This window comes from Molothrus aeneus, chromosome 4, assembly GCF_037042795.1.
Source record: "Molothrus aeneus isolate 106 chromosome 4, BPBGC_Maene_1.0, whole genome shotgun sequence".
NCBI lineage: Eukaryota > Metazoa > Chordata > Aves > Passeriformes > Icteridae > Molothrus > Molothrus aeneus.
This window is the reverse complement of record NC_089649.1, coordinates 31,072,759-31,100,121: the sequence shown is the minus strand read 5'-3', so window position 1 is coordinate 31,100,121 and position 27,363 is coordinate 31,072,759. Positions and strand designations below refer to the sequence as shown.

The 27,363-nt window shown below is 38.3% G+C and overlaps 1 protein-coding gene across 2 annotated transcripts; it reads left to right on the top strand.

Moving 5' to 3' along the window:
* Nucleotides 1-6,645: 6,645 nt before the first annotated feature.
* MAP9 (microtubule associated protein 9) lies at nt 6,646-23,816 on the top strand. 2 transcript variants are annotated; one of them, XM_066548203.1, is made up of 11 exons: nt 6,646-6,835; nt 7,619-7,736; nt 8,955-9,353; nt 10,965-11,155; nt 12,031-12,089; nt 12,561-12,726; nt 13,835-13,924; nt 14,599-14,760; nt 15,257-15,402; nt 16,134-16,266; nt 22,101-23,816. In XM_066548203.1, exons 1-11 carry the CDS (start codon nt 6,800-6,802, stop codon nt 22,221-22,223), a joined length of 1,623 nt encoding a protein of 540 aa, XP_066404300.1. In that variant the 5' UTR covers nt 6,646-6,799; the 3' UTR covers nt 22,224-23,816. The 2 variants fall into 2 exon arrangements, with proteins under 2 accessions (XP_066404300.1, XP_066404301.1); XM_066548204.1 differs by lacking the exon at nt 6,646-6,835 and having other exon boundaries at nt 7,019-7,736; nt 9,110-9,353.
* Nucleotides 23,817-27,363: the final 3,547 nt, after the last annotated feature.

Here is a 27,363-nt window from a genome sequence, read left to right as displayed (position 1 = left end):
TGTACATATGCATGGGCTGCTTGTGAGGCTGCAAGCAATTTTTAAACACCTTGATTTAAATAGTAAGTTTTAACTTCAGAAAAGGATTGCCTGGAGAAGTTGGGGATGCCCCATGTCCAGAAGTGTTCAAGGCTGAATGGGATGGGGCTTTGAGTTGCCTGGTCTCATAGAAGATGTTCTTGCCCACAGAGAGGGTGCTGGATCAAGATGATCTTTCAGGTCCCTTCCAATCTAAACCACTCTGAGATTCTGTGATTCAGCATCAACCACTGTCCTTTTGAAGTTTCAAGCACTGGTACTAAGAAAGAAATAAAATAGATGATGAAAGTTCATGTTAAAAATGATTTTCCAGAATCGGCTTTAAAATAAAATTTTCAAGTATTAATCTTTTTCTGTGGTGCTTCAGTGGCTGGGTTTGTACCTAGAAATGTCTGCATGTACCTCAGACATTTAGAACAAATCCCAATGGCATGAGCTATTGGTGGCAAGGGATACCAGCACTATGGCTGAGTTTAGTTCAGGAATGGAAACAGCACAGCTGTTAGTGTGATCCTACAGTCCTGAAGCTCTCCTTCCCACTTCCCCAAACAGCCTGGGTGGACCTATGTAACTGAGAACACAATTTCACACTATGTGTGCACAAACCGTACTTAGAGGAGGCACCATTACTGAAGAGTCAAAAATACTCTGACAAAAGCTCAGTTATCCCTTTTCCCCCCTTTGCACTGTCTCCTCCTCACCATGTCCAGCCCAGTGCTTTCTGCACTAGGATGATGCCTCTTTCTCTCTGACTCCCTCCTGCACTACACAAGAGTCCCTCTTGCCATTCAGACCCTCTCCCACACTTCACATGTTTCTGGCATGCCCATTAGCTTTTGTTTAGGATTTTCCTCTGACAAAACAGGCTGAAGAGCCCTGGCAGAGAGAACCAGTCTTAGGGTAGCTTTGGACAATCCCCTAAACTGGCAACTAATCGATTCGAAAAGAAATAGGAAATGGAAAGAAAGATCACACAAAACCCAGATTTGGGTTGATGACATTTGCTGTTAAACTGGAGCCAAGTCATCTCAGCAGCTGCAAAATTTCAAATCAGTTGCAGGGGCTATAAACTAAGTCACAAGACGGAAGGAAGGAAACATGGAGAACAAGAAAAGATGAACGGTTAAGCTTCCTTTGCAAATACAGAGTTTGCTTTAATGTTCCAGATTACTAACTTGGATTATTTGTTCCCAAGTGCTGGGATTAATCAACGCTTTCCATTCGCAAGTCTGAATGAAATGTTCTTTCCATAGCCCTTGCAGAGATGACATAAGAGTACACAGAAATATTAATAATGGGAAAGTCAATACAGTCTTTAATCCACAATAAAAATACCCTAATGTATCATGGTCTCCATAGGAACTGCACAAAATCTGGAGTTTGTATTTTGTGTAACTGGTGTTACCAGTGTGGAGCTCAATCTGCAGCCCAGGCCCTAAGCAGTGGACATGTTGGATGGCCCAGAAAGGGGGAAAGGGTAAGTGTGCTCCCTTCCCACCACTCTCTTTAAAGGTGCAGCTGAATAAGTGAATCTGAAGCTAAGGAAACCAGGGCTCCAATCTATGAGATAATAGTGACCTACCCATTTATGAGCTAAAGAAAAAATAGAAAATACCCAACTAGATGCTACACTTGTCCATATATTTGTTCAGGTGTGGGTCTGATGTTATAGCTTTTTCTGCTATGTTATCTTAGAATCTTGCCTTGTCTCTAGGGTAAGCTGAAAAGAAAATGCTCTCCAACAGTTCTTTTACTAAAAAAAGAGAACCACAAAGAGCAGCTGTTAGCAAATGCCTAAACCTTTTATCAAGCACTGAAATACCACTGATGTTCTTCAGATTCTTCTGTGTCTTCTGCATCACTGCCTCTAATGGGTACAACTCATCATGTGATGTCTGAGTTTTCTTCACTGGTTAAGAGTATAAGTTAGTGCAAAATAGGCATGATAGAAATCCTCCACAGTTACACCACCATAGAATTTTTTCATGCCTTTGTGTCACTAGCACAGCTTCTGAGTCTTCTCTCTACATATAAAAAATGGGAATAATAATTCTGTCTCAGCAGCCTAGCAGGGAAAGCTGATAACTCCCTTCAAGACTAGGAAGTGCTCAGATGTGGAAAGTGTACTGATAGACAAATCAATACATTCAAAAGATATAAAAAGATAATATCTTGTATGGTCAATTATAAATCTAAAAAGATTAAGTGATACATTCAGTGTGTTTCCAATGGGCCTTTATTTTGCTACACTGGAGTAAGGTAATCATTCATCTTTACTTGCTGAAGCTACTTGAACTGTAAAGCTCTATCTTCATTAGGATAATGGTAGAAAAATCAGACCTGGCAGCGTTATTCTCCTTTAAATCTTCCTGTCATACTGCAACTAGAATAGCACCAAAAATTAAAAGGAGACAAGGGAGGAATATAGATGTAAAGAGCAGAAGAAGCCATTTTTATTGTCAGTGAGAATTAGCTAGCCAATCTTTCTAACCACAAAGCAATTTAACTTGGCCTTTTGCTGCATCCATTTTCTCTGATTAATTTTTATGATGTCAGACTTCTCGTCCCTTGGGGCTGGAAGTTTGCAGGACATTATGCAAGTCTTTAACCCAAGGCCCTGTCTCTGGCTCTCTGGTGATCTTTCAGGTGCCAGAATCTGGAGTCCTGACACTTCTCAAATGTACCGGTGATAATCTTACAAGCATGGTTCCTCTCTCTGTGAAATGTGCCATAGCATTAAAGTGAGTTACTGCTCAGCACTTAACAGCTGTTGGCTTCTCCTGACAGCATTAATACAACAGCAGACATAGAGATATTTTGAGAGTGAGAGATGTTTTTAAGCAATTGCAGGTCTGCGAGGATTCTCTCAAAGGTGTTTATTTAACCGGAGCTCACAGCTGCAAGACTTAAAAAGAATGTATCCATATACAAGCAACAGCAGTAGCTTGAGTCATTTGCACACAAAATGACTCCACTTGACGTGAAAAGGTTTGCATTTTCTGACTCCCCTTACAGGAAGTCTAATCTGCTGCCACCAACACAAACAAGCTTTGTCTGTTTGAAAAGTTCATTGCCTTGTTACTATGACCAAGCACAACACTGAGACAGCTGTTTCATTCCTCTGTGTTCCAATGCTTTTCCTTAAAATCACATCAAGTACTATTTACAAAAAAAGACAGCTTAAAAAAATAAAGCTGAAAATAACTTTAAAAAGTCAAGGATACATTTTTTTTTTCTTTTGCAATATCTACCTCCATCTGCTACTTCTAAGTCTAATGCTCAGGAATAAATTAACCAGTCCAGAACACATGTATTCATAAACTGCCATGTAAGTGATGTAGTTGTGAAATTATTCATCCTAGTTTATTCTTTTTTTTGCTCCATTTTTACAGTCTGTTCCTTCAATGTTTTCCTATGTTTTTGTATGTAATAATTTTATCCAATTCAACTTTCCTGGCTGAATGCCTGAGAACAATCTACTAAGTCAAGGTTGCATACCTTCTTACACTGACAACATCTTCTCTATCTACTTACAAGTCAGGTCAGGATGTAAAAGTGAGAGGTTGAATTTGATGACAATGGGGATTTCCATCTGATGCTCAAAGTTGATTACACTTCTGGTTTTATTTCAAGACAAGCATAAGAAGAACAGTATATCTTGGCACTACAGGCATAGCCCTGCAAAACATGGCACGTTGTAATAGACTATTTCATATGAACTGGGAGAAAAATGTGAGAATAATAATTATTTGTAATGTTTGTACTTAAGAAGGTCTGTGATGGTGACCCCTAGATAGAAGAGCTCTTTGTTGTTCAGAATTGAAGCTACTTGTCACTCTGCTAAAAACTCCGTGTGCAAGGGCCAAGAGCCAAAAGCACTTGTAGATGATGTCTGATTCCCACTGATGTCAAGAACAGGAATAGTCCTTTATGAGCTGAGACCCTGGCAACCAACATAAAAATCACTTTCTACAGAAATGTACACCAATACAGAGATTTTGTCATGGCATTACATTTCCTTTCAAGTGTAACTTTTGACTTTGGGAGGGAAAACCTAAGCAAGCAGAACAACATTTCCCTCCAGTAAGGGGTTTTATATATTTTGTCTTGATCTATGTGTCATGTGTTCAGAAGGAAAAACCTGTCTTACAAACTCTAAACATATTGATAAAAGAAACCACTTAAGGAAGTTGTTTATATGCATAAAAGCTAGCCATCCAAAAATCTCATCATACTTAACTGCTTTCTGAATACAACATCATTCCAGCAGATGGTAATCACACTGCATCGTGATGCTTGTTTTAAAAAGTGCTTTTTTTAAGGCTCTGAGCATGGCAGAGACTCACACACATTTGGTCAGCAGAATAAAATGTTACCTCTACGTTTATTTTAATCCAAATTAATATAATTGCTGGGATCATTTACAGCCTTATTCTCAATGCTTCATGTCTACTCAAGAGAAGAAGTTTTACAGTTTACATATGTGATATATTAGTCAGTTACTAATTAAAAAGTAAATGTTAATGCTCATTTTCATACCATAAAATCTTCTGGTTTTTGTCCTCAATAAACCTCCATGTTTGGGGTTTTGTTTTTTGGTTGGTCAGGGCTTGTGTTTTGTTCGTTTGCGGGTTTTTATTGTTTTTGTTGTTGTGCAGGGTTTTTTTTTTAAGTAAGTCTCTTATACCCAGAGCACTAGATTAATATTTAGGCTTAAGGCCCATCCACCTCACTGGGTCTCAATGGGATTTTTGCCTCAGGTAAGACTAGAAGATACAGACCTGATGTTCATGTGTTTTGACAAAAACATCTTCACACATTTTGAGTTCTTCAGTGCTGACAGTATTGATATTTTTTTCCTGCATCCAACCAACTCAGTGCCTTGAATATTTAATAATACAGGTGACACGAGGACTCATTGTCTGACTCATGTAAATAACACAGTAATTTAAACCAAATCTTCCTTCTCTACAGTGTATGCAATGCTAAATGAATATAGTCTTTCTCAAAAAAGACCATAAACATTGCCAGTAATATAAAAGAAACTAGAATAAACTGGACATTTGGAAAAAAAAAAGATCCAATTGTCCATTTTAGAATATTTTGCTGCCACCTTTTGGAATTCAATAAAATGTGCATCTCAGTGGTTTGTAAGCGGGATAAATAATTTAGCCCTCAATAGCAATCCCATTATTAGAGAAAGAATATATGCATTTCTTCTTCCTTCCTTTTAAAATTTTTAACAAGTATGTTGAGTTTTACCTTTCACCTTCACAGAGAGATGGAATAGCATAGATTCAAATTTAAGGCTTTCGCATGCGAAGAAAATATAGCAAAAAAAATGGGTGCATCAAGCATAACTCTCAATAAATGCCATGAGCAGACAGCAGATCACGCATTATTTGGCCATAAATAAATATAGGCAAACAAAGAAAACAGCTGCTTACAGATGATACCTAAATATAAATTAATCACTGGCAAATAATTGTTAGTTTAAATGCAAGGTTACTTGTTAGAACTCAGGGCCTCTTTCCCCCCAGGTGCATTGTGGCCTTTGCATAACTGCATTGCTTTCAAAATCTAACTCTACATAAATAAACAAGAGGAAAACAAGTCCTAAGGCTCTGGGCTCTGTCCCACATATCCTCTCCCTGTTTCTGTCAGAGAGATTTTCTTCTGCACAACTTACAAAAATGCAATGCATTTTGGGGAACATTAATATAAATAAATATAACACCAGTATAGAGAACATGTCAGAAGTTCTTTGTTATCACTAAGACAACTGGAGCACTAGTCTTATTTTAGAAAGGCAAGATCAGAAGCATTTAAACCGGAGGAAGAATAGAAATGTCTGTGCCTGTAAATGGTCCTGAAGTGGACAGCTTTCCTTTGATGCACGGATTGGGAGCCCCCTGGGATTCGGGTGCCTTCATCGTGGCCCACACAGGGGACAGGTGACCTCTAGGACACCAGGTGACCTCTAGGACACCTCTAGGTCCCTGTGCAGGCACGTGTGCTGCTTGGCAAAGTGTCTGGTCACTGGGGGGCTGGTGATCGCCTGGTGGATCGCACAACCACTCTTTGGGGAAATAAAAATTGGAGTGTTAGGCGGTGTAAGCACCAGGAGATTTACTTCTGTGCCACTGTAATTTCTCCATGCCTAAAATCTGACTTAAACTAACACACAGGGGCTATGAGGTCTGTATTCCAGAAAGCACTAAAATGAGTATATTTCATACAGAAAGAGCTCACACCCCAAGTAGGAAGGTTTTGTACAATTACCTGACTGCAAGAGTGGGGCTGACGAACGTGTGTCAGCCCTGGTACGAGTGTCATGGATGTATGGATGCACTTCTTGTGGGAACGGGGTTATTTGCAGGATAGGGACATCGACAATAAATCCTGCCAAAGCACGGATATCGGTAATGAATCCTGGCAGCGCGGCTGTGGCCCGGCTGAGGAAGTGGCACTGCCGCGACGTGAGGCGATTCCCGACTAATGAAGGCGATCGCCGGCGCGGCCGTTGCCGGGCGACCGAGCGGGAGCGGCCCGGCCCGGCCCGGCCCGCGGCTCTTTCCCGGGGCTTCTTCCTGGGGCTCTTTCCCAGGGCTCCTTCCCGGGGCTTCTTCCTGGGGCTCTTTCCCAGGGCTCCTTCCCGGGGCTCTCCGCCGGGGATTTTTCCCGAGGTTCTTTGCCAGGGCTCTCGGAGGACACGGCGGCGGCCGCGGGCACTGAGAGGCGGCAGAGAAACGCCTCCGCCATGGCGGGGGGAGGCACCGCCGAGTGCGGGCTGCAGGTGAGCGGCGGGGGCCGGGGCAGGGCAGGAGCAGGGGCAGGGGCAAGCCGGTGCTGGGGAACGGGGCCTGCGAGCAGGTTTCTGCCATTGGGAATACGTTAATTCGCTGGTACAGGCAGCACCCGCACAAAAATCCGCGTTGCTTTGGAAATGGAAGCGGGAAGCAGGCTGCCCGCGGTGAGGACACCGGGAGCTGCGGCCCGTGCCTAGGCTGGGAGCAGCCCCGCTGCCCCGTCCCTGACAGCCGCGCTGGAGGAGCAGCCGGAGGTCCGGAATATCGAGATACTGGTGCATTTCTTCATGGGTTTACAATCTGTAATTAAGACCAGTGCCCTTCAGAATCATGTAAATGTATTGTGTCCGTGATGTCCTGCAGCAGCAGAGAGTCCAAAATACGTGGAGTTCTTCCATTGGTTTGGACCTGCCACCTGCTTCAGGCTCCTGTCGTGCGGCACCTGTTCTCATAGACCCTCCTCTTGTGTTCTTCCCGATCAAAACATACAAAAGAGGAGAAGTATCACATGATGATACATCATAAGTGCCCAAAAATGAAAAAGGGGTTTGCAAGATAGGTTTCTTATGATGAAGAAATATAAATAAATACATGGAGATTCGGGGACTTTTTTTGATTCAGATATGCTAGGGGAATGGAGATAGAATGGATGCACTATGCTTCAGCATAATTGTCAATTAAATATGCTTATTTCAGTTTTGCTTACATATGTGTGGGAGGGGAGAATTAGTGCTGAACTTGAGCAAGTGAATCTCCCTTTTTTGTAAAAGTTATTTGTGAAGCCATTTCAGGATGAGCTACAGGAGGCAATTTCTGATCATGCAACAAGCAAGGAAAAAGATGAATATCCAGACGACTTTGAAAGTGATGAAGATGGCATGTTAAATGGTAAAACAAAATTAAATATTTTTCCTTGTGTTTTTCCTTTCTTAACTCATTACTAGATCCTAGACAATCTTTATGTGTCTATATAATTTAGTGTTCCAAGATTTCATATTTTAACAACTTCTAAAGCACTGTCCTTCTCTGCCAAGTTACCAGCAGAATTCCCAATGAAATCAGCAATGTGCCAGCCTGTGAGACCACACACAGCCTGTACTGGTCCCTACCATTGTGGTCCCCAGTTGTCCTCCATAGTCATCTTGTTTACTTGACACCTGGATCAGACAGTAGTGCACAGTACTGTAAATAAAAGTGGGCATGGGCAGAGAAAAAGGCAGTGTTTTTTTCTGTTTTTTACTGCTTTCCCAGTCTGGACAATCAGTGAATAAGGGCTGCAGGACAGACTTCCCTGGCAGACTATGTAAACCAGAAATAAGTTTGATCCGTCTGTTTTTCTTGGAGCAGGATGCATTTGATGTTTGCTAATGTTTATGCTTAGTCTAACAAGATTGGCCAAAAGACTCTTCTTCCTGCTGGTATGGCACTAAATGTTAAGGCAAGTAGGAATATTAAATATGATCATGTATTTTTAAAAGGACTTCCTCTGCAGTCTGTTTTTCATTCTCACCTGAAACATCTTTTAACAGTTTGTGGGATGCTTTGATTTCCCTTTGTGGATAAGAATTAGGAAAAAATCTCTCCAGCAGTAAATGCATTATTCCACTATCATGACATTCTTTTGTCAACTTGTTCAAGCATTCAAGCTCCAAAATTAGGTCAATTAGCAATAACAGGCTAGAAGAAGGTAAATAAGTTTGGTAAACGTGAATCTTGGCATTGTAGAAGATACTTCCTTTTGAGTATCTTCTAGTAGACTTTAAATGTGGCAGAAGTGAAGAGAAGGGAAGGGAGGATGGGTTCCAATAAACATGCCCAGCTTTGTTGTTGAGGACTTGCTTCCACTTTCTCTAGCATCGACACATATTTTTTCAGAAGGACTTTAAATTGCATGGCAGAAAATAATAAATGAGTGAATATTTTTCTTTGGATTGGGTTCATGAAAATAGATGACAGGAAAGGAAGCAGAATAAGTCTGTAGTTCGGTGGCTTTGCAGATATTGGGGAAGAACATGAAAAATAGTGTTAAGTTATAGAAGATACAGGTTCTGTGTTGCATTTTTTTCCACTTGTATCAAATACAAGTTGGTAATGTGCTCTTTGCAGATATGGGGGAAGAACGTGCTGAAAGTAATTCAGGTTCTACAAGCACTGAGAGATCTCTTGCTGGGAGTCCTCTCTTGAATGATGATGCTTTACAAAAAGTAGTAGATTTGGAAAATGAAGCTGCTGATGACTTGAATTTATCCTTTCATGAAAAGAAGCTTCAGCAAATAATGGTTTTAGAAGGTGAGCCCATACAGAATGACAGAAAAGATGGCGAAGAAGGATGTTTGGAAGGTCAACATGAGGATAACAGCAGAAAAAATAATGAAGAAGTACTGTGTGATAATAGTGAAAGTGATGACTTGCCTATTAACAAACTACATGAAAAAAGAAATCAAGAGGAAAACCAACCAAAAGCAAAGCCTCAGATGGGCAAAAAACAAAATGCTTCAGCATCAGGTGAAAAGAAAATATTTTAATGTTGTTGCTGCTTAGCCATTTTACAGTATTTTAAAGTGTTTTAATTTGGGTTATTTTCTATGTTAACAATCATCTTCTAAAGATACATAAAGTCTGTATGTCAGGGGGTAAACTGAACCAGCGTGGGCCAAAAGCAGGAGGCTGCTGTTTGCCTTTTCCTTTCAGAAGATGAGAAACAGCTGTTTAGGTCCCTTAAGTCCAGCTCTCCATTGGTGCATGTGCATGGAAAGCATGAGGGGGCTACCGAGATGCCCCCTCAGTGTGTGCATGGCACAGAAAGCTGCATTCACATAGTGTCCACTGACACAGTTTGGATGTATAGTCAAACGCATAAACCCCCCCAAACTTGAATCCTTTAGTATAAGAATAGCTAATTCATTTTTAATATGCAATGCAGAATTTGGAATTCTGCTAATCAATCTATATGTGTCAAAAGACTTACTATTTTTTATGGAATTCTTAATATGAGAAGATTTTGTCCTGTTTGATGTTGAGATAAGTTTATGGCTGGTCATTGCCTGTGATGGAAGATTACAACTTTGAAATTAGTAGAGCATGATTTAAAGGTATCAGCTTAATTTTTCCTTTCCACACGATGGCACCAAAGTGCCATCAAAGGCATTTGAATGTGCAGATGCCTCTCCTTCCTGACTGGTGTGCCTGTGTAGTTTTAGACTGGCAGAAAAGAAGTTGAACTACTCCTTTTCTTGATGTGAATTAAAGTAGTGCAGTGACACACTGCAATATTGGTTAAAATTCAGGAAATTCAGAATTCTTGTCACCTTGAACGTACGTTCATCACTGTCAATTTAGGGTAAATTTCTTCCATTATGGGCATTGATGTTCCTTTCTTCAGGTAATTTGGAGTTAATTTGTCATCCAAAAAATCAATTTTTCTAAAGAATTCTGTCGGAAATTTGTAAACTATTTCTAAATTGATTTTACTTGGGCATTTTTTGGTTTCTGTCTGAATTGTTTTACAGATTTAGATCTCTGCATTACTGGAAGTTGAAATCTGATGAAAATGGTTTTTAAGTCTAACTAATAATGTGTTTTGTAAATAACGGCTTCACCATTTAAGCATTTATACAGATTGAGGTGATGTTTTCTTTAAATCCCCACTGTGGAATTTTTCAGTTATTCCTTCATGTGTCCCACACCCCTGAAGAACACTACACAATGAAAGCATGATTTGTTACTCAGAGTGTTAGCTGGCATACTTCATTAGAAGTCTGCTAGATGTCAGAAGAGCTCTTGCTGTGGCTGCATTGACTCTTGCTTTTAGTTTCTGCACTAGAGCCATGTAAGGCAGATGGAAAGTTTTCCCCTTGTCTTGCTCCTACATTCTCTAACATTCAAGCTTCAGTTGCTACTCCAGTCTTACATGAAAATACAAGTGAATACTGCCCTTATTCATATATAGTTTTCAGAAGGAGGCATACAGAAAATACATTATACTATATAAAATTTAGTAACAACTTTCATAGATGGATGGTTTTTCTACAACTACATTTTGTGCAGAAAAAAACAATACTCAAAAACAATGAAGTTCTTTTTAATGTGTCCTCTCAATCTTTTTTCTCCCTTTAGAGAAAGATCAGAAGACTGTCAACACCAGCGACTTGAAACTGGAGGACAATGGTATGAAATCCCCTTCTGTTGACAGTTCAGATGGAATGATGAAAATAACAGAAGAGCAAAAAATAGCTGATGCTATGCAGGAGGTGTCAGTGAATGATCAATCTGAGCATGGGGAGGCAAAAAACAAGAACTCTGTCAAGGTATTGCTCATCCACAGTTTACCATTGTTTGGAACAATGTCCTGGAAGCACAATGGAGTTTAGTAATGTTGCTGTTGGTATATTAAGTGTATAAAGCTGACAATTTAGATCTGGTTTCTAGAGACGAGGCTCTTGTAAATTCTGTATAGCTTTATGAAAGATGTAAGGAATACCTTTTCCACAAATTATTCAAGTCAGATAAAGGTATTGAAATGTGTTTTCCAGCCTTAAGAGAGTACCCTTTTCAAAGTGAAAATGTCAGATGTCTGTTGTGAGGATAGCTGAATAGCAGTGAGCAATGTGTGTTGGCAGAGGATGGAATCCATGTGTGACCTGAATAATAGATAGGATGCAGAGGACTCTACTCTTTATCCTTAAAAGAAAATATATAGCTACATGTAATTATTAAAGCTAAGTATTCAAAAGACTTAAAAGAGTGTTTATAGAATAAACCAGCTGTGTTCTTTTTACTTTTTATTATTTCTAAACTATTGACTGTATTTTTACATAATACAAATGAACATTCCTAGCTGCCATTCCAAAGTGATACAGGCATTCTGAATGGTTGGTTGGTTGGTTGGTTGGTTGGTTGGTTGGTTGGTTGGTTGGTTGGTTGGTTTGGGGGCTTTGTTTGTTTTGTTTTTTGGGGTTTTTTCTCTCCTTACTTCCTTTCTCTGTACTATACCCTCTCTTTATTAGGGTGTCTTTCTTGCCTGTTTTTATAACATCATGTGACCATGGAATATCTTGACTTGGAAGAGACTCATAAGGGCTGAGTCCAATTTCAGTGCCCTTGTTATCTTGTAAAAACCTGTTTCATCCTGATCTGTTGCTTAAGAGACTGTATAACTTTACTTTCCCTCTGTGTTTTTTAGAAACTAAGTGAAACAAAGGAGAGAGTTCTAAAAAACCCAAAGGCTTCTTTATCTGACAGGTAAGAGGAGAATGCCAAACGTTGTTCTGAGCCATTTAAGATGCCTGTAAGCACCCCGACAATGCTGCTCCCCTCTCATTTTCTGTCAGCATTATCTTTGCTGCTGACAACCTCTGACCATCTGTGGAAAACAGTTGAGTGCATGTGGCATGTTGTTTTGACCCTTGCTCAGGTTTATGGCCGATCAGACTCCCAGATCTTTTGCCAGTGTCTGTGATGAGTGTGTCACTGGAGTCTTTACAGGCTCTAAGCTGTTTCTTAGGTGAAAGTGTAAGTAATTTGTAAATTCACAAGAAGTAAATTCTTTCTCCTTTTCCTTTCCCCAGTCTCCAGCCAAGTGCATATAAAAGTCACAGTAACTTCTGGTATGCACTGAAATGAGGAACACTACTCATACCCAGCTCGTACTACTGTATGTGCTACAGTAAAAGGAAAGGTCATTAATATGTTTGTGTCCTGGTATTTTCCTAGGTCTACAGCTTCTGTGCATTTAAAGAGAAAGGGGAAAGCTGTTCCATCAACTTCACCTGTTTCATCTCAGTATCTGGGATCATTGAAGATGTTGGAGGATAAATGCATGCAGAAAAAAAGTCCAGAATTCAACAAAGTAGATAATTTAAGGGCAGCTGTTTATCAGGTAGATTTAAAAAATGAACAAACCAAACCAACAAAAAATTGTGCACATAAAGGTCCTGATACAGGGCTCAAGACCTCATTTTTTCTTGAAATCAATAATTTTTACTATTTACTAATTTTTACTATTCCTTTTATTGACTTACCGGTATAGTAATCCTTATATTCTGTTGCCTATGCCTTTTCCTCATATTATGAACAAAAAGCTCAATGAAAGGGACATAATGTTGTTATGTGGTTTATACTTTATTGTTTCAGACTATTTTCAGGCACATATTTTCCATTATTTCTACTTCATCCTTAATTTAAGTAAGTGTCTACTTACAGTTCTTTGGTTATTTCCCTGATATGTTCTATTCAAATGGCATTCAGGAAAAGTGATAACAAATCTTGTACTCTTTCCAGAAGAATACTATATGTAAATTCCTTGTAGAATTAGAGTTTCACAACAATTATTTTTTGGGTTTAAACAAATTTTTGCTAATCTGTTTGAGAACAACTCTCATTAACAGGCACCATTTATATTGGTATGTGGTTTTAATACTTGTTATGGTCCTAAAACAAATGTTAGACCCTCAAATCCATATTTATATTGTATTCACAGTCTTTGAGAGTAGAATAGTTTTCATTTAGGACACTATTATCTTTGAGCTGCATACCAAATGTACAGTTAATTGTTGAAAATTTAAGCCTGATTCTGCAGATGGCTCATAACCTTTTATGGCTGCCTGAAGTCTCACTTCTCCCTGCAGGATTTTATTCTCTTTTATTGTATGTATTTTCAAGAGAGACAACAAATGTAAATAATATTCCTATATACCAAATAATAAGAACCTTTATTACATTCTTCTATTTAATTTTGATTAGTGCTGACATTTTTGTTGGCATTTCTAGGAAGATGCTTTTTAAAAGATCTTTGAGCTTTTTTAGATTTTGTAGCTGTGATTTTAGAACCTTAAATTTTTTTTGATCACGTTTGACATCTTAGTTTTCCACATGGGATGCATATTTAACTTGGAAAAACTGAGAGTAATTTTGGTGGTCATTATATTGGTGCTGTTCTTTACTTATACCTTAAAAGGACTTTAAAAATATTTTAATGATTCTTACAGAACTGGTTGGAAAGGAAAAAGCTCCTTCTACTGGAATTAAAGAGAAGTGAAAAAGAAAAAGCTGAAATTCTAAGGAACAATACTGAAAAGGTTTGTTTACATTGTGGTTTAAAAAGAGGTTGACAAACTATGACTCTTTGAAGTGTTCTTCCTGCCTGAATGCATCCCTCTGCTGTTGTGAGGTATCTGGTTTTCTCCAAATAGCACAAGGTGATGTGAAATAATAAATGGCATGTCCTGCTCATTAGGGTTGTGGTAAGCAGTGTCTGTACAATGCTTCCCTACACATTTACATAAGATGTGTTAGAAATGTGCTTCCCAGATTAATTTTTGAGTTAGTTTACAAAGACCTTGGGATGCTTAACTCTTAAGGTGCCAAGTTTTGTTTTGTGCATGAGAACATGCATTCACTCCCTACCTCAAGAGATGCTTATGTGGAGAGGGCTCTGGCTTGAATAGTATCATGCATGTTTTTTGATTTGGCTTTTAACTATTTAATATGTTTCACTTCTAAGCACTTAGCATGCATTTCATATCCTTCACATATTTTGTGGGAGCAGTAAGTCTCATTCAAGTAAATTAAAAATGGGCATAGAAAATAACTCTATATATGCTTAAAATTTAATTGTAATACTTGCAATGTTGTCAGCAAATCAATGTCTGTTTCTTTATTGCTCTATTTAGCAATAAGTTTACAGCTTACTATTTCACTTAAAATTTCATACTGAAATTGATTTAAATGTAGACTTTTATTTCCAATCTAGAAAGAAGCACTTAAAAGAGAAGAAGCAATTGCCTGTTATGAAGCCTGGAAAAAAAAGAAAGAGAAAGAAGCAAGAAAGTTGAGTGAAAGAAAAAAGCATGAGGAACTTGAGGAAAAGAAACCAGCAGAACAGAATAAGGAAAAAACAGAAGCAGCACAAGCGGTGATGTGGAATATGTACCTAAGTGTATATTTGAATGTGGTTCAGGAGCTGGTAAAAATAATTTGGATTAATCCAGAATGAGATGGAAATGAACTAGAATCTCAAAATCTAGACATTTCCATCTAGAATGAGATGGAATGAACTAGAATCTAAAGACCTAGACATGCTTAGTTTTTGAAAGAAGCTGTATTAGGTTTTGTTATGTAAGAAATGTGTAACGTTTACACTTGCAGACAAACAGGTTTCTATATTTGGAGTCTATTAACTGAGCATAAAATAAACCTCATACAAATACATTAGCAATTAACTATTACCTACTGGAAAAATAAGATTCTTTTTAGATACAGTGATACCCACTTCTGAGCAATTCTGCAAGCAAATATTCTAAAATTAGAATGTGTAGAAATTACAAAAAATAATAATGCAGATTAGACTAGTGGAGTATTGACAGAAAGATGAGAGGTAAGATTTTTTATGGATCTATGGTTGTCTTTAGGCATTCAAAAAATGGAAAGAAAGAAAAGTGGAATATTTAAGAGAGCAAAACAGGAAGGAAAAACAGTCTGAAAGAATGAGGAAGAAGATAGAAGAGGACCTAGTTGCAGAGAAGAGGAGAGTCAGTGTATCAGCAGTTGAAAAATGGTACTTCTCCACTGTGTTTGCTATATCATAGCTTCCAAAATCCTTGCTTATAAATCTAATAGGTCTTCTGTGAATGCTTGATGTGCTTGTAATTGGAAGACAATGTATTGCTTGGGATCAGAGTCTTCATTCCCACTGGAGACAAAGTCTAACAGTGCAAACCAGCTGTGCAGCTCCCTTCGGTTTATTAATTTAGTTACTTTCCTCCCCAAGAGGATATTAACTAAGCCCAGGCAGAGATACTGCAAATGATAAAATTCACTGTGTAGTAGGATTGTGTCTTACATGGTTATTTTCATGCTTCATTAGTAAGCCATAGGAAGGAAGGTAAATCTTCAAACTTTCATGGAATACAGTATGGGAATGCAGATGTAGGAAGAAGGAAATGAGATGTATCTGCTGGAGATATTCTTTATTACTTTTATAAGCCAAGAATTTTCACAAAAAATGCACAACTTACTTTTATGTACAGAAGTTCAGAGTGGTTTTTTTTATTATTCTAAAAAAGGGAGAACAAAGTACAGAAAAGGTGATGCCATAATAGGTAGAGTAGTAGATTCATTTATACCTTGGTGATGTATAAAAATGGACATGGAAGATTTTAAATACATATTCTCAATCTTTTATTTAAAGTGTATAATACATATTTTGGCTCAATTTATTTAATTGGTCACAGATGCAGCTTTTGGTCTGTACATTATGATCTCTTGCTCTTCCCTCTCACTACACAGGAATGAAAAGAAGAAAGAATATATCAAAAAGAAAAAAGTAGAAAAGTTCCTGGAGAAAAAAAAGCGAGAAATGCAACAGGCAAAGAAGGAAGAAAAAAGTGAAAAGGCTATGGAGGAATATGAAAGATGGCTGGTATGTTTGGTTGGGTTTGGGGTTTTTTTTTGCCTCTTGTCAAAGCCAAAACATTTGGTGTAGTGTGAGCACTTGAGTATTGTAATACTCGTGGGGTGTTGTGCTGTTACGAGAGAGGCCAGACGATGGCAACATTACGTTGCTTGTCCCCCTTGAATGTGTGAGCAAAATGTTGCTAAAGTACAGTGCACTTGATAGCTGGCATACATGGAAAATACATTCTCCCTACCTACACAGAGTTTTCAGTTTCCATAAGGCTTCATTTTTTGCCATTTCATGTCAGGAGCAACCGTCTCTGAAGGGCCAGTTAGCCAGAGAATAAAACCTGCAAAGTCAAAAAACATTGCCAGCTGCAACAGTCAGTGCATGTACATTCAAGGAAGCATTGAAAATGGAGACTTGGGGACCTCACAATTGATAAAAGGACTTTTAATGGAGTTCATGATGATTTCCACTTATGAGAAAGGGTGGAACTCTGATGCTACCAATTATATTTTTCTCACAGCAGTGTCCCTGTTTTAAAGCAGTAAATTAATCCAGTGCTCTAGTACCAACAATAAGGCAGGTTACTTTTCCTTGCTGCAGAAGGACAAACTCGAAGAGAGATCACTAATATTCTTAGCATGTTGTTTTCTTAAAGATGTGTGACTTGTCAGTTAAAGAAGAACCTGTTTTAATTCCCCACCCTGTGACAGTCTTCCTTCATACTGACTGTCAAGTTTTTTTTAGTAAGAAAGTGTTTATTCTGTTCTTACATGTGATTTCTGGCATGCCTTGTACATATGGTCTCTGTTGCCGTTTTTAAGAATAAGATCTTGCAACCAAGCTGGATTATGGTCCTTACAAGAATTCTTCTTTAGTGTCATTAGCTTAATGTTTTTTTCTTCTTTTTTTTTTTTTTTTAGGAGGGAGAGGCAGTTAGATGAAAACTGAGTCAGGCAGCTGTACAGGTGTGGGACAGGTTTAGAGAGGACAATTTACTTAATTGGTCACAGATGCAGATTCTTTACTTGGCTAACTCAGAAATACACAGTTGCACAAAACAGCAAAAGCCTGCGCATTTTTCCCTTCTCTCTGTTTCCAAACTTTTTTAATCTTAGGTTTATATCTTTTAAGATGTTTGACCTGGTGCCCTGTTGAAATACCTCTCATTTCTGTAATCACTGATAAGGTTTTTTTCTGGTCCCCATTGTCAGGAGATTTTCAGCTCAGTTTAGCAAATGATTAATGTCTGATCTTAGTTGATTTCTTGCTTGAACAATACTCCTGATTGCCAAGGTAGGGAGTACTATGCTTTGAGCAGTAGCTAATCCACTGGCCTGCTATGATCTGCTCACTGAGACTATCCTAATCAACTTAGTTGTACCAAAGCAAGAATATTACTTCTCATTGTACATTTGACTTCCTTCCTGCCCTGGATTCTGTATGAAGGTAAAAAAAAAAAAATCCCTTTTTTTTAGGAGTGAAGGTTGCTGCCTAGCACAGGCTCTCCCATTCAAATTGTGTGTGAATTCCTGAGGCGATCACTTCAATGGGATTATTAATGAAAATTTTAGTAGTTGGAGGAATGACCAGATCTAACTAGATATACATGTGAAATAAGCAAGCATAGGATGGGATAAGTACTGAACTGGTTGGCAGAGGTGCCTCTAAAATGATCCCATTTTCAGTGTCAGTGTGCAAGTGTTGACTGATGTGTCTCGTGCACAGTCTTCACATTTTTTACTTTCAGAATTTGTGATGTCTTTTTGCAACTTAGACATCTTTATTTGAGAAAGCACATTGGAAAATGGCTCTGTCATAATTTTAGGCCAGAATATTGCCTCACTTTGTACACTTGCAGAAAAAAATACAGACCAATAGTGAACTGCCCAAGAGAAACACTGTAAAGTTGTCATTGCATTACCAAGGGAACTCAGGTGACAGCTGCCTGCAGGTGGATATGCATCAGATCTGAGGGCAGAATTTGGAAGCCTTTTAAAAAAGTATTCTTTCAACTAAAATTATTTTTAAATGGCAATAAAAATAGTAGTGATATAGTGGGAAGTATTTGAATATGTTTTCATTAACATTCAGCAGAAAGAAATGTGTACATTCATCCTCAGCTTTCCTGAAGCAGGTGTTGACCATAATGCGTGGATAAAACAGACATAGAAATCTCATTGTAGTTCTGCTAAAATAGGAGAAACATTCTGCTTTTATGTTAATGGCAATTCTGCTACTTCTGCTTTTAGAGGTCATTGTGTGAATGTTTGATAGCATAAGAGCATAGAGAAGATTACTTTTTAAGCCTGGAAATAAATGCCCTGGAAAAGGCTATTAACACTTGTAAAATACTGGCATAAATAGGATAATCTTGAGATGAGATGCTTTAGAAGCTGGAAATTCAAGCTTCTGATTATTTTGTTTCTTCCTATCATTTGCTTCTTGCTACTCACCAAGAGCTCTTCAAGCCAATCTATCTTGATAAATGATCATTTTTTACTTACTGCATAATGCCAGTGTCTGACACTTGTCATTGACATGCACCTGTTCTGAGGAGTGGAATGTGGACAAGAATCACGTAGAAAGTTGATAATGACCCATCATTTTAGTTTCCATTATTTCTGAGATACTAATCTTGATACTTGTTTACTGTGGATAGAAGTATCATCTCTAGATATGTTAATGTTGTCCATTTTCTGTAAAAACATCAAACTACCATGAGCTTCTGAGAAGTAAGTCTGCTCTCAAATAGTTATCAAAGACCAGCACAGTAATGTTGAAAGTCTTAGAAGAAGTTTGACATTTTACCTTGAATTCGAGCATTTGCAATATCTATTTTTGGCATTCTAAAGCTGTTTAAAAACATCAAGAAAGGATATACTGGATAAGTCCCATGGATTTCTTGCTTTTCAGGGTTAGAAATAGCTGAAGTGGGTTGTTAATTTCACGTATTCATTAATTTCATATGATCTCTGAAAATTCTTTCTAAATTGCAATTTTCATGGCCTGTCATTGCAATAGGTTAGAAATAAGACTGCTATTGTTACTCCTCTCAAATGTTGTCAGTCTTCTGTAATGTCTAAAATTCAATTTCTATGTGGCAGTCATACTGCTAAAGAATGTGCTCTTCCCAGAATTTTATAAGTGAAAAATATATTCATCTTACTAGGCTATTGAGTAGGAAACTTCCACAGAAATCAAGCCATACAGTTGACTTGATCTAGTGCAAGACAAGCTACAGTTCTGATTTAACCTTTCATTGTTTCTGTTACTCTACTTCAAATAGTGCAAATAACATCTTGTTTATTATTCTATATTTATATCAGTTATGTCTTGTGAGAATTTGCACTGTAGTTACAAGAACATAAAAACTTTGTGTGTGTTGAAAACAGAGAGAGGAGGCCAGTAGATCTTCACTTTGAATTTAATCTTTTAAAAACACTTAGATTAAGACTCTTTCCTTGCCACTTGGATTCATTAATGAAAACTGGATCTCAAATCCGAACATTCAAAACTGAAGCACAGTTAAAAAAACCAAAGCAACTTTTGTACCTTTCCTGGGTGGGTTTATGCTTTATTTTTGGTTGTGGTTTTTCATACATGAGTCTGTTGTGTAACATCTATTCAGTAGAGCGTGCTCAATAAACATAAAATATGCACATTTCTTTGTAGCACGCAGTTTCTCTAATGCTTGCAATACTGCTGCAATAAGTGTTACTTTTAATGAGTTTTCACTTACCTGTCCTGATGGTATACATATCTTTGTACAGTATAATTCTGTGATTAGAGATACATGAGCATCTATTATATATGTATTCCTTTAGAGCATGTTCTTCCCAAGCTCATCTGTACTGCTTCCCATATCTTTTTTTTGAAAAATATCACTTATAATGAAGACTAATTTTCTCTTAGGGTACTAAACAGTTCCCTTGAACAATTTTAGAATATCTTGAATTTGTTCTAAAGACCCAAAGCCACTAGTTGTGTTCATCTGATGAAATCTCTGTAGAGGGAGAAAGAAGGCAAAAATGAGGGATGAGAAGAGTCAGAATGTCACAATGCTGCAAGCCTAGTTTGTCTCAATTGCTCCATGTGATCAGAAAAATATAGTTTTTACAGAGAGAGAGTATTTTTTATTAGACTGTGATGAACTTTTGTATTGCCTATTTTAGCAAAGGGCATTCCTTTTCCATGCAAACCTTGCCTTGCTTTTAATCAGCCTTACTAGTAACGACATGAAATTATTGTGTGTTTGTTTAGCCAGACCAGATGTTCCTAACTGAATTGGATCTTCAGGTTTATGTTGACAAAGAGCTGAAGGGCACAGATTAAAATCGTATTGATAGGGCTGATATTTCAGTGTGTTGCTTTGCATTCTACAATTTTTGGACACATATATGTGTAAAACAGGAGAAAACTTTACTCAAGCTCACTTTCTTACAGTAATGCTTCCACACCCCTTTTTCAGTCTACTCCCTCAGCCACAGTTACCTCACTATTGCCCTGCTCACACAGGAGTAACAGACAAACACTGCCAGCATTTTGGGAGTTTGTGGATATATGGCATCCATCAGAGGAAGAGGGTCATGGGTTATATGAGAGTACCAGTTGTCTTATAGCTGTCCTCAAGAAGCAGTACTTCCACTGCAGTGCAGTTCATACATGTGAAAAACCACAAAACTATGGATGCTTAAAAATGCTGGCTGATGGGCTGCCAACAATGAAAGAACCAGGGTTGGATGTGGCACAGCTGATGATGGTTTTAAGTGGGCATATCCACATCGCGTCTTTACTACCAGGGATGTGTTTGCCAGGTTTTGGTCTTGGGAATGAATGTACTGTTCATGTGTGAGAAGGCAGTTGCTCAAGGACCTCTTATCCACCCATCACAGGGGCACTATAAATTGTGCTGTGGTCTATATGGCCAACCTTGGTTCCACCAAGAAAGAAACTACTTTTAAGTCAGTAAGAAGTCTGCACTCATATGCACCACAAACCTGCAAGGAAAACTTGCACCCATAGAAAGCTTGCCAGTGTACTAAACTGCTAATGCAGATGCACCTTTAGATGCTGGTTCTCTTGAGGGTAAAATGGCAGTCATCTTTGCAAAGAAGAATGCTTATGTAGAATAGAACTGATTAGAAATTCAAAAATGATTATAAATAATTGCAACTTAATTTTTGAATGACAGGTCTCTTGAAAATCATTAGTTAATGAGACACTAAAAGAGTGTAGCAAGTATCTTGCAATCCTCATCATCCTAATTGCCCCATTGCTGTTTGAAACAACAGAAAATAGAATTGGAACCTTGCAGTGCTTATAACATGAATTAGATAGATCTTTGTTTAAAATTAAATTGTTTAATTACCAGTTTGTTCTAATACATGGCAAGTGTGATTTAATAAGTACAGAAAGTTACAATGATGCATCAGTGTTCTCATTATATGAGAACCACATATTTTGCATTGTAATTTAGGTATCCTCCTAAAGACAAGAAGTAATTAATATGAGACTAATTACATACAAGACCAATACCTAGTCTAGTAGGCTTTCTGTTGGGCTTTTTGTTTAGACAGTGCACAAACCCAGCCCATCCTTGAGACAGACACCCTAATTGTGACACCCAATGTGCAGCCTCTTTCATTGGTTGCATTGCGCAAAGTCCGTGACTGAGCCTGCAAAAGGGATGTGCTGAGCTCCAAAAGGCAAATCTCCAATGCATGTTTTCTTTTCATTTTACACAAGAAAGGCTTAACAATAATGTAACTTATCTGTTAGTATAATTGTTGTTGAGAGGCAGTGGGTTGGTTTTGGTTTGGGCTTTTTTTCACACATCTTTTTATTCTCAGGAAAACAAAATGAGGAGAGAACAGCTTGAGAAGAACCAAAAGAAGTTGCAGGCTGTCCATGGGAACGAAATGAGTCCTCCCTGGAGACCACCCGGCAAAGTCACATATTCTAGTAATTACTAAGCAGTTTATTGCCTTCCCAAAGAACAGATAGCTTACAAAGTTCTGTCAATAGCCAGTAGCTCTTTTGTTATCAGCTGATTTTCACTGAATCTATTATAGGTGTTAAATTATTTCTTTCTAGTTTAATTGATATCTGCAGTTTAAATAAACCTGTTACTCATTTGCATTGCTTTAGAAAATGTAATAATTTTTCTAATTCCTCATTTAAATTACTTTTGCTAAATGCCATGGTATGTCATTTATATCCAGGATTTATATCCAGGATATTTATATATTTATCCAGGAAAATTTATATCCAGGATACATAAAGCTAGACTCAGGCATGTTTTTTTTTTTTCTCCCAATAAGTAGCAGAATGGTTATTTTTAAGTTACTAGACCACACTCTTAAGGAGTTAATTCTTGAAGAAATGATACGAGGAGGCTGGGGGGTAAGGATGATGGTAAGGAGATATTGGCTCTCTTGTGGTGGTAGATAACAAAACTCTAGGAGTATGGAAGCAGAATGTCATTTTCATACAGTAGTATATAAGATACAGAGAAAATATATATTGCAGATAGGTGAATACAGGGCTTTCATAAGCTCCAGGTCTGGCTCTGGCTGTTACCTCATGGCAGGCCAGGCATTATTTCCAGCAGTAGTGGAGAAAAGAGAAAGAATCTGCTGCCAGCACAAACTTTCAAGTAGCTGAGAAGATGCCCAGCTAGAGCAGCTTCAGTGGCCCATGTAAGAGACAGAGTAAACTTAGAGACTGCAGCAGGAGAGATGAGGAATTGCAGCCCTGGCAGAATGCAAAAGAATTGCCAATTCAAAACTGGCACACCTGGATTTTTTGAGAAAATACTAAATTACTTCAGGCCTTCAGAGTGGGGTGATGATGTCCATCATTGATGCTCTGGGCTTTTAGCACTTGGAGCCTTGAATTTAGTCTGTTAAGAAACTCCAACTATAGTATCATGGGAGGATGAAATTTGTAGCAGGCACCAGAGTTTATTGTACAAACCTGAAGAGTCTGAGACAAGGCAGCCTGTGAGAAAGGGATCATCTGGATCTTTATTTTTGCAGTGTCCACCTAGAGGAAGCAAGGAAGGTCCCTATGCTGACTTGAGGGATGGAAATAATAAGTGTAGTAGGATTAGTGGCAGAGATAAAGAGACTTTGTCAGGTGCCTGTTCCTGAGCTGAATGCTGCATCCTCACTGACTTTAAGCCTTTCTATAACTGGGTAGAAGGTTTTGACAGAAGACAGAAGTGAGAAGATGTGGGTGACATCTTTCAGAGGAATGAGGAGAAGCTCACAAATTGACAACTTCTCAATTAGGAAAAGATGCTGAAGTCTGTAGACAAGGGAAAACAACTAGTTGATATGTTTAACTATTATAATAAAATTTGGGGAGCTTCATTTAATGTTATATTGTAAAAATTTGTACATGTTACAGCATAACACAAATGTCATAGGAGAATTAGAGCTGAGAAATATATAAATATGTACATTAATGTAAAAGAATATACATATATCTGTATAGATCCTACCTATATGTTTATTGATGACAGAAGATATTTTGTATTAATAAAGTATATTTTAGTACAATGAGCCTCAATGTTTTCATTGGATTTTAGAATACAAATCTTTATTTAAAGCTTTAATATATAGAAATTAACTAGGCAGTGTCTCCAAGCACAAGGTATCATTGTTAACATGACAAGTAGATAGGAAACTGTATCCCACTGAAGGCAAGCTTCTACAGCATTCCAGCTGTCTCCTCCAGCTCCCTGACACTTGCTGACACACCAATGCAAACATTCATTTAAGTTACTGTTCTAAACAGTAACTTAGAAGATGATTAGTATCTCTAATTTTTTCCAAGTATTTAATTTAGGCATTAAATTGCTCCATTGGTGCTAAAGGCACAGGCTGATGATAAATGATTTTCTGTTTCAAGTCTCATTCTGGGTAAGAAAGATTGTATGCTGTTTTCCATTGTATCTTTTTTTCTTTAATATTCACAAAATAGGAGATCATCTTACATGGTCTGTGTATCATGGACTGCTGTGTTTCACTTCATTAATTATGTGTTTAACTGAGTTACTTGACTCAGAGTAACAGGGATAAACTTTTCTGGGCTGTGAACACCGATGGCAGCCTTGGCTGCACATCAAAACCTGGATTTGCTCCAGTTTGTCTGTATCTTTCTTGCACTGGGGAGCCCAAAACTGAACATGATGCTCCAGATGCTGTCTTGCTCCCAGCTGCAGTGTCACACATGCCAAACAGAGGGGAACAATCCCTTCCATCAACCTGCTGAGCACACTCATATCAATACAGCCCACAGTGTCATTGGCATTCCCTGCTATGAGAGCCCATGGCTGGCTTATGCTCTGCTGCTTTTCCTCTGGCAACCCTGGGTATTTTCCTGCAAAGCTGCTTTTTGACTACTGGAACTCAGGCTGTGCTATTGAAATGAGGTAACTTCACCCCAGATGCAGGACTTAGTTTGTCTTTGTTGACCTTAAAGGTTCCCACCACCCCCTTCTCCCACTTCCTGGGAAACACCCTGCTTGGCTCCATGGATTTAGCTGTGTCCAAGCAACTGAAGTGCTCCCTGTTCTGTCTTTTTCTTCAGTGCTTCAGTGTCTGAGGCTAGATGTCATCCATTACAAAAAAAAAGGCAAAAAAGGACATGAAGCATCTCAGCTTTTTCCATGTCCTGTGTCACTAAGTCACCTGGCCCTTTAGGAGCAGGATCCCATTTTTCTTTCTGCCCATGTACTTCCAGAAGCACCTTTGAGTCCCATATGAGCTTTAACTCTTGCTGAGCTTTGTCTTTAGTAAATGCTTCCATGTTTTAGTCAATGTAGAGTAATGTCTCTGTTTTGGTCCATGGTGCAATTACTCTCCACCATCTCTGTGCTTGCCTACTCTGAACTCCAGCAGGAGAGCCTGTTCCTGCATGCTGGCTACCTGCCCCACTTGTCTGACTACACACATGACAGAATGGACTTGTTATTTGATGGGGATGTCAGTGAAGCTCAACTAGCATTCCTGGGTCCCTTTGCTTCCCAGGGCAGCCTCCTGTGAGATCCTGCCAAACAGATCCCTAAATAAGCCATCATCTTCCCTCCTCAAGCCAAGGTTGTGGTTCTATTTCCTTTACTGCTTCTTACATTAGAAGTTTCACAATCTCAAGCTTAGGGCAGTCAGGAGATCATCAGCTTTCCCAGCCCAGACCAGTTCATCCCCGTAACCATCCATTAGGTAAGGTTAAGTCCCAGGCTCCTCTTAGAGCATCAGCACTTCCACCTTCAGATCTCTACTGACCTGTTGGCTTTTAAAGAGCAATTTCTGAAATTTTAATAGCCTTTATTAGTTAGATTTTCCCCTAATGGGTAATAAAGTAATTGCAAAATTCTTACCTGATTATTTCAACCTGGGGCATGGGGAAGTCTGCTCTTATTAGCACATTGTATTCAGGCAGTTGAGCTGTTTTCAACATAGAACATTAATTTAGCACCTACACTCAGAAGAAAAGTTCTAAGAAAAGTCTTTAGTACTGCAAGGTATGTTTCTCTTTTACTACTATTTCCTAAAATTATGAATTCTCTTTCTCTGGGATGCTTTTATTTCTGGATAGCTTCAGACTAGAACAATGAAAGTTCTTTCATATAATTTTTCATTTAAGGAAGCAGCAAGAACTCCCATTATATTTTAATAATTTTTCATGAATAGGAATACATAATTAATATATATTCATGTTCATTAATTATAAACTGGCTTGGCTGGTCCTTGATGACAGTAAATGATAGAAGGATAACATCACTAACTTTTAGCATTTAACTGTTGTAATGTGCAGGTGGAGCATCATATTAACAATACCCTGGTTAACTTTTATTTTCCTTTGTATCTTTTAACATGCTGTAATACATTGAGCACCCATTCTCATATGCTGATTTCTAACCATACCATTCCCATATGCTGATTTCTAACCAAACCATGTTTTTCCATGAAGGAAAACAACAGGAAAAATAATATAGACAAAGGGGAAATATTTTAGCTGTCCTCTATCTATTTCCTCTATCTATTTCTTGAAGAAGCATCTGGAGAATCATTGCAAATAAATGATGCTTTGGGAAAAAACTTTCATAGCTACCCTGAATTCCTCTATGCTTCTTAGCACTTCTAATACTGAAGTATAATGAGGATCTGCAGAGGTGATTTAGCACTGAGCCTAACTGCTGGACTATGTTCTTTGTTGAAATGGGAGCCAGAAACATTTTTTGCAAGAGATCAGCAAGCCAAATGAATAGCAGTGAGAAAATAAAGGCAAACTGTCATTATTCAATTTATCATTTTTAGAAGCATTAGTGGTTATGAACATGATACTGGATACTGCACAAGCAAAATATAAAGATGACTTGCCACAGAAGGCTCCCCATCCCAGAAAACATGCATAGAGATTTAGTCAAAAGCACAAGGAGAGTGAGGAAGGCAGCATCCCTTCCTGCACAGCAGCTGTTGTACAATTGTAGCAGCTCCTGGCACTTTGGTTTCACAGTCCACCAGCTACTGTCCTTGCTTGCTATCTTGCCTTCAGCAGGAAAGCCAATGTGATGATTTTCCCTTTTACTCTTCTGCTGACTATGTGGTTAAGCAGCCTCTCTCTGGCTACCTTTCTTCTCATGTACCAAGTTTCCTGTCTTTCCTGCTTAAGAGATCAAATAATTCTGTCCATTCTTGCTGTTATACAGCGTCTCCAAAAGAGATCAATCTGCTCAAAGGATGAATCTGCCATCACTATTGCTGTACAATTTAAAGAATTGTTATAGCATTAAACCCTAACATCAGCTTGATTCTTATTTTCCCCTAAACAGATGGTCGTGCATCGAGCTGTTAAATTTCACTGCAACAAAATTGACAATCTGTCTAAAGTTTCTATTCCTCACGTGAATCAATAAAATGTAGGAATGCTGTATTGGAGGAGAATTCTTTGCAAATGGCTATGCATTTGTAACCTATCCAAAGCAATGGCTCTTAATAATGACTCCCAATTTTCAAGGGTTTGGATCATGAAGTATCACTAGAAAGAGAGGTTATGTGCAAATAAGTCAAGACAATTACAAGAGGAAGCAAACAAGATTAATTA

Excerpts from the sequence above, each read along its gene's own strand:
- MAP9 (XM_066548203.1), top strand. The coding sequence starts at position 6,800 with ATGGCGGGGGGAGGCACCGCCGAGTGCGGGCTGCAG. Across the intron at positions 6,836-7,618 it reads CCGCCGAGTGCGGGCTGCAG|TTATTTGTGAAGCCATTTCA; the intron begins GTGAGCGGCGGG and ends TTTTTGTAAAAG. Across the intron at positions 13,925-14,598 it reads TAAGGAACAATACTGAAAAG|AAAGAAGCACTTAAAAGAGA; the intron begins GTTTGTTTACAT and ends TTTCCAATCTAG.